General features: G+C 28.3%; 1 protein-coding gene and 1 long non-coding RNA gene across 2 annotated transcripts; both read right to left on the bottom strand.

Annotated features, from left to right (window-relative positions):
- LOC110271355 lies at positions 2,936-5,723 on the bottom strand. Its single transcript, XR_002362010.1, has 3 exons — positions 5,710-5,723; positions 3,548-3,553; positions 2,936-3,053 (listed from the first exon to the last, which is right to left on the bottom strand). It is a non-coding gene; the product is annotated as an uncharacterized LOC110271355 (long non-coding RNA).
- Positions 3,847-7,009, bottom strand: LOC107635427 (transcription factor TCP13). Its single transcript, XM_016338901.2, has 2 exons — positions 6,132-7,009; positions 3,847-5,611 (listed from the first exon to the last, which is right to left on the bottom strand). The coding sequence occupies exon 2, from the start codon at positions 5,400-5,402 to the stop codon at positions 4,263-4,265; it is 1,140 nt and encodes a 379-aa protein (XP_016194387.1). The 5' UTR covers positions 5,403-5,611; positions 6,132-7,009; the 3' UTR covers positions 3,847-4,262.

The following is a 7,676-nucleotide window of genomic DNA, read 5'->3' as shown; positions in this document are numbered from 1 at the left end:
ATCAATAGTATAATTTTTTTAGTATCATTTTGGTAGTTTAACTTAAAAAAAATACTTGTTAGTATAATATTTTGTGTAAAAAAAATCGTAAAATCTATATTTTTCATTTTTTTTTAAATCCAAAAGAGAAGTAAAACATTAAAGGAGAAACAAAAGATATGTGCTTATTTTTAGGCTTTTCTTTTGTACCTATTTTTTTATATATATATATTTTTTGTCTACCTATTTACTCTATGATGATTTCCTTTGTTAAGCTTCTAACTCTTTTTTTTCATAGACCTCTACCATGTTAGGGTTGTTTTCTTGGACCATTATTTCTATACTAGTAGTATAAGTCCTTAGGTGTAGTCTTGTAGTCAAACTATTTATCGTCGTTTAAATTGTAGTCTTATAGTATAATTATTTACCCTTATATGTGTTATGTGTGAGTTTTACCAAAAGGACAACTTATTATTGAAATGCAAATGAAATTATATATGATTTTCCCCTTCTCTTTAAATCAATTGTAGTTCTATCCTCACAATTAAAATAAAATTAAATCCTTATTTCAAATAAATGATAAAATCATGTCCAAAATTTGAATATTTTTCTTTTCCAATCCATGCACATTTTGCATACACACAACATTATTGATGCATGACTTAACCATTCTTCAGAGTTGTATTGATTCTAATAAAAAGTTATCATATAATTCCTGCTATCATAAGTTCTATGTATAAGTGAATTTGTTCATTATTTTTCTCATGAGTTAATTGATATAATTTTGTAAGGAAGAGTAAACATGATCAACTAATTTTTCATAAAAGTAAATCTAAGCGACTAGCTCCTCATGTCTCAGATTGTCGCAGAAGTGGGTGGGTCCTCCTCACTTAGGTGCTGCATTTTATGTTTCAAATATGCATGGTTTCGACTTTGGAATGTGTTTAATAAAACTAAGACAAGTATTTTAAAAGATTATTATGTCAATGTCCTTTTTCATTTGTTTAATAACTGAACCAAAACAAAAAAGTATTACTTAATATAACGATAATGTTAGAAAAATAAAAAAAAAAGTTAAAATTTATCTTATTTAATATTCAATAATTACTACAATAATTAATGAATACTAAATAAAGCAAATTTTAATTGATTTTGGTTAAATTTTTTTTGTTGTAAAATATTTTCGAATTTTTATCTATGAGTATTTTCTCAAACTCAAATCTTTCTTCAAGACACCAATGTTATGAAAAGATGTGAGGGTAAAGGGAATGAAGGATAGTGTGTAATGATGGGAGAAGAGGAGGAACAGACTGAGGTAGATTTGTTCTTTCTTTCTATTATAATTTTAAATTAATTGCGTTTAATTAATCTTGATATAAAATGTAATAGTAATTAAATATGTACAAAATACCTTTTATATCAATACTACATATATACAAATTAAATCATGGAAAATAGTTCACCTTCATGGTAATTGAAACACTGTTGTTACAACACAATCTTAGATGCTAAATTTGTTGCCTAGTTTGATGTATTTTTTATGAATACATGATGAACGTTGGAAGCTAGCTAGTGAAGGCTAGCCCCATAAATGAACTATAGTAATTATAAGAAAAAAGTTAAAAGGCTTTCAAGCTTTACTTAATTTTAAAATAGTCATGTTATTAGATGACTATTTTAACTTTCTGTATTAATTTAGGCTGAATTTATCATAAAATTTTCATGAATTAATTTAAAGAGAAAGTCTAGGGAGTCAGCATTTTTATTGAAATCTAACAAGTATTTAACCATCAAAAGAAAATTGAGTAATCTTATAATATTAGATATCATCTCATACCATTAAAAATATTAATGATGGCTAATTGATGGCTACACATTACAAATTCTGCTGACCCTACCACTCTTCTTAATTTAATACTAACTAAATAAGATTAAGATTCTCTAAAATAAAAAAAATTGATAAAAAAAATCTAATTACCCTTAAATTAAAGTAGTAAGATTCATACATGATAGAAATTATAATTTAATAGTAATTAATTTATTATTTTATTATTTTTATAATTTTTCTCACTTTAAATCATTTTTTTTTTTGCTAAATATGCATGATTCCTTGTAATTACTTATTCTTTTTTTCTGTCTTGTTTTTATTGCGTTGTACTGTATAAGAGTATATTCATCATTGTAAAAATGGTACAACTGATATATAAATAACACACCCACCAAAACAAATAATAAAAAAGGTTGAGAGAATATGTGAGATCTAACAAGCTAAGTTATAAACTCGCAAGTGGATATTTACACACAATCTGTTAGTGTAAGTACAAAATTCATCATTTTCCTGGAAATTATATTATTATAGCCTTATAGGGAATCAGTTTTTAAATACTCAAATCAATCTAAGATCATTAATTAAAAAAAGATAGACATTTGTCACTCCAACTACCATATTAGTAGTATTTCTATTGGCTAATTAGTTTTGATTAGTTAAATGTAAAGACTTTATTCATCTAATAATAACTATATATAAGAAAATCATGCAAGCCACCTAATAATAATAAACTGTTCTCTAACAACCCTACGAGAAAATAACTTCCTATGATTAATACACAATGCTAGGTAGACAAAAAAAAAAAACAGTTAAAATTTATTTTATTTAGTATTAATTAATTATCGTAACAATTAATGAATGTTAAATAAGGCAAGTTATGGCTGTTTTTGGCTGATTTTTTTTGTTACCAAACATTTCCGGATTAAAATATATGTGTCAACGTGTGTCTATTTTTTTTTCGGAAATGTTTGATAACCAAAGAAAATCAGCCAAAAACAGCCATAACTTGTCTTATTTAGCATTCGTTAATTGTTGCGATAATTAATTAATGCTAAATAAGATAAGTTCTGACTGTTTTTTTTGTCTACCTAACATTATCCTATTTAAATAAGGTAAAAATTTAAGCACACTTTATATGAAGTTAATAACTAAGAGTTATTAAATAAAAATTTAGTTAAATTAGTTAAACTATTTAACGACTTTTAACTATCAACTTTACGTAAAGTTAACTGCACCTGAATTCTTACTTTCTAATAAAATGAAAATTCCTTATACACAAGGAAATAATTATAAGAATATAACTTCTGCTTACTCTTATAACAGTAGCTAATGATAAGAATTTAATGTTTTTACAATCTATATGTCTTCATGTGCAATGCATTCAAACAAACTACATAGCAAAGTGTGGAACCTAAACCATATATAAGTCCATAATGTGACATAATATTTTCTCATCAACACTGTTTTTTCCTCTTCTTTTTCATAGACAACCCTTTTTTTTTCCTTTTTCTTTTTCTTTTCTTTTCTTTCTTCTTTTTCCCATCTCTCAAAAGGGCTAGACACATTCTGAATTTGTTCGGAGACAAAGTAGACTGAAGGAACAGTACTTTGAACTTTGTCTCCATGCGCATTTTTCTTTCTTTCTTTCTTTATAGTACGTAGTACTATATATAACGTGATTAATCTCAACAAAATTCCCTAATAATGCAAACCAACAATACCCTCTTTATGTACCTCTACCCTTTGCTTTGGCAGCATTTATATGCTATACTTTCTTCCACTATAACAACCATTCAATTCTAATTTCTTTGATTTCTATTTTTTTAAACCATAAGTGAAAACAACAAATAAAATCATATTTTTTTCCTAATTAATTTTCTTTAAAAAAATATTAAAAATAATCAAAGAAAAAAAAAACTAGATAAGTCAGTTAATATTTTGAGAGACAAATTTTTAAATCTTAAACTCTAAACTATCTATAATTGATGCATTTGTGTTATTTCATCTCATGGAATACAAACAAACAAAGATTTAAGAGATTAAAGAAGTAACAACATTGTAATTAAGACTGTAAATAATGGTGCCATGTCTTACAAATAAAATGAACAAGGTGTGCACTTGTTCTCTTTGTTATTATGCAAGAGAACTATACTCTTAGAAAGCCAAAATCTTAGTTTATTAGACCATTCAACAACATATAATAAAAAAGATTCAAACTAAACGAGCAAAAATTCAAATAAATAAAGCCCTACTTAATTCAAGAAATTAAAGTAGAAAATCCAAAAACATGCATTCACAAACGACATGGTTATTATTCAACCAAACCTTGTCACTAATGGAGCTTTTCCTCACACTCCTCCTTAGCTTCATCCATGCATATATTTTAAAAGGGAAGAAGAAGAAATAAAATTTGGATTAAGTTTTGTACCATGCATGAATTCTTGTAGAATCATCATCACTTGGAAGAAGGAAAATGTTGATCTTTGTGATGAGATTGATGATGACTACTTTCTCTTGTGTTGTGAGAATGGTGGAGAAGGATTGGAGTGCTCATCATAGCCAAGCTGAAAGATGGAAGATTATTTGTCAAGAGATTTTGATGAAGATGATGAGAGGACAACATCTGATGATACTGATGATGATGATTGATTTGTTGTTCTTGTCTTGGATCCATTGCTTCTGATGAATGTGAAGGGAAGTATGACTGTGTTATATTGTTCCCACCGGTTGATAAGGACAATGTTGATGGAAAAGGCACAACATTAATGCTTTGCAAATCTGTTTGGTTTGTAATAAATCCATGATTATGGTTTCCCAATTGAGCAACATTAACATCATTTGATGAGTTATGTTGCTCAAATTGGTAGTTACCAATTGGCATAGTATTCAGCAAACCTAGGAATGAAGGATGATGATGATGATTTGTAGTAGAAACAACATTTGCACCTTCTTCTTCACCTTCCTCCTCTTCCTTGTTATTGTTATTATCCTCTTCATTAACCATTTGATTATCTTCTGATGAAGCTTGTTTAGTAGATGATGATGACTTTGACTTGTTATTCCACTTAGAATAATTCTGTGCTAAACCTTGCTGCCACTGATGAATGCTCCTATTGATATTGAACATTGAGGTGCTAGCTTCATTAGTATTATTGATCATAGAATTAGAAGATGATGATGGAAAACCACCAAGGGTAGTGAAGGGATTATTAATATGTGGCAAAGGTGGAAGCTCATCAATTTCATGCTTAGCAGCATTTAACAACCAATCAACAACCTTACTAGGTTGATTAAGCCCTAACCTATCTTGAAGATCATAGAGCTGAATTGCTGTTGGAACTGAAAGCCTCACACGCCTGTCTCTCAACCCTCTTATTGTGCAAACCTTGCTGTGCCTGTCTTTTCCTCCAAATGCTCTTGATACCCTAACAATTCTTGGATCCTTCAACCTTAGCCATTGTGATGATGATGATGATGATGAAGCAGCCTTTGCTGCTGCTGCTGCTGATGATGCCTTTTCATGTTGATGATGATCACTACTCTCTTGTTTTAGTGGAAAATCTGATGGGTCTTTTGGACTATTATTGTTATTCATCTTATGTAAATGTCAATCTCTTTCATTGTTTGTTGCTGCTGCTGGTTCTTGCAGAGTTTAGCTGTACTTTCAGTACCTTTTGATTCTCAATAATTTTCATCTGTTCCTCCATGTATATATATATCAGACAACAATAGTAATGAAATTAATTCCTAGATGTTAAGTCTCTCCACTGTTGGATTTGATGGTTGTCTCTCTTAGGTATATATCTGCAATATCAAGATAACATAAAGTGTATATAATAGGATAAGGTTGAAAAAGCTGCTTCATCATATCATATCATGCATGAAATTTTAAAATATTTTACTTAATTATTTGTAATAAACAGATATGATTCTTATACTGTTAATAAGTATATATATAAGTATATCATTGAGAATATCTTCTACTATTTAGATTATTCTAGAGCAGCAAATAATTAAACCTGATCTGTCTTGAATCATAGGACAACTACATGACTATATATCTCTCATCATGCATACAATTTTGCACAAAATTAACATAATCAAAATTAATTTTAGTTAATGAAGCTAAGGCATGGAAAATTCAAGTCTGAAAAATGATGTGGTACAAGGACAAACTAAAAATGAAAAAAAAAGAAAAGCGTTTATTAATAAGAATAACATACAAAATATTAACTATTATTAGAATAATGTGGTTTCACATAGAAAACATGTGAAATTGATACAAAGTTACAAACCCTAGTTATAGTGAGAGAAGGATACTTACTTGAACACCTACCACACTGTCTGATCTGACACCAAGGACCATAAGAGATGATGGAAGAAGTGATGAAGAAATTAAGCTTGCACTATATTACTATGCTTTGATTCAGCAAGAGATAGCTAGAAAATTCTTATGGAATTTCGGTTGGTGTATGTCATTGTTATTATTGAAGAGAATAATAAAGTTTGGGTGTGAAGAAGTTGAAAACTTGCATAGCATAGAAAAAGAAAAAGGAAGTAGATGCCGGAATTGAACCAAACCACGCCGCACTCAAAGATAAAGCAATGGCGCATGGGATGCCACGTGGCACACATCCCCTTATTGGTCAAATATAATTAAATGGTAGTCTTAGTCTCCATCTATCTTATCATTTTTTATTATGGTCAAGCATTATCAATAATCATTGCCATACTAGTTACATAACACCTGCTTCATATATTATATCCTCATCATCATCACATGTTTAATCATTAATTAATTTGTGACAAATGAATTGAATTTAATAATATATTTTCTTGGAAATTAAATCCTTATTAGGATTATTATGAAGGTTAAATAATAATAACCCTAAAGGGGACCATTATTGTTAATACTTAATAACACATAGACATATATATAAGATGTAGAAAAGCGGCTAGTCACACTTTATCGACAACTACAAAAGGTTAATTATGTGACTGAATTGCATCACATGGGGGTCCATGGGAGCAAGCCAAAACCGCATCAAGTTAAAATGTACTTACCCATGAGACCACAACTTGTTACAAAAACCAATATTCGCATCATGCCTCTATATCTATCTATATATTAGTACAAGATTTTCTGCAAATAGTATATTATTAGTACAAAATTTTACAAACTTTGTGATGTATTATTTTTTTTATATTCATCATGAAATTAGAACAAAAAAGACGTATTTTTTTTTTCAATTAATATGGGCCAATTTTTAACGTTAAATTTTAAATGATCCAAAACATAAAACATAAAAATTAGTTCTATATACTTATTTTATGAGAAACGATTGCAAAATTTTGATAAGAAAAAGTCATTACTATAATTGTGAGAGTTTTGTTAAGTTACGCTTAACTTTTTGGAAAAATATATAGAAAGAAAACGTTTGCCACATACATACACATTTTTGGAAGATATATGCATGCTTTAATTTTGATTCTTTCTTACTCAAAGGTAGGGTAAAGTTAGGAAGGGAATTGAAAAAGAAATATGAAATAAAACAAATAAAAAACACGCGAAGAGAAGCATCACGAGGAGAGGATTTAGAAGACAAAGAGAGAAATCCACTTTAGATAACTAATAGTGATACTCATAAAAGTTGTGGTGTCTAGTCCATTGCGCAATTGTCATGTCTATGTGTATGATAGCTACTTGGGACAATAATTGAAAGCTACTCGCTTTCTTAATATATGAATTTAATTTTAATGTACTAACAGCATAAAATATTTTTTTATCATATAATTATATTTATTTTTTTAAATAATTTTTTATATAATTAATAAAAATAATAATTATTTTAATAATTTGACATTATAT

The sequence above is a fragment of the Arachis ipaensis genome, chromosome B04 (assembly GCF_000816755.2).
Source record: "Arachis ipaensis cultivar K30076 chromosome B04, Araip1.1, whole genome shotgun sequence".
In the NCBI taxonomy this organism is placed as follows: Eukaryota; Viridiplantae; Streptophyta; class Magnoliopsida; order Fabales; family Fabaceae; genus Arachis; species Arachis ipaensis.
Note: the sequence above shows the minus strand (reverse complement) of the source record. Positions and strands in the feature narration are given on the sequence as shown.

Excerpts from the sequence above, each read along its gene's own strand:
- LOC107635427 (XM_016338901.2), bottom strand. The coding sequence starts at position 5,402 with ATGAATAACAATAATAGTCCAAAAGACCCATCAGATTTTCCACTAAAA.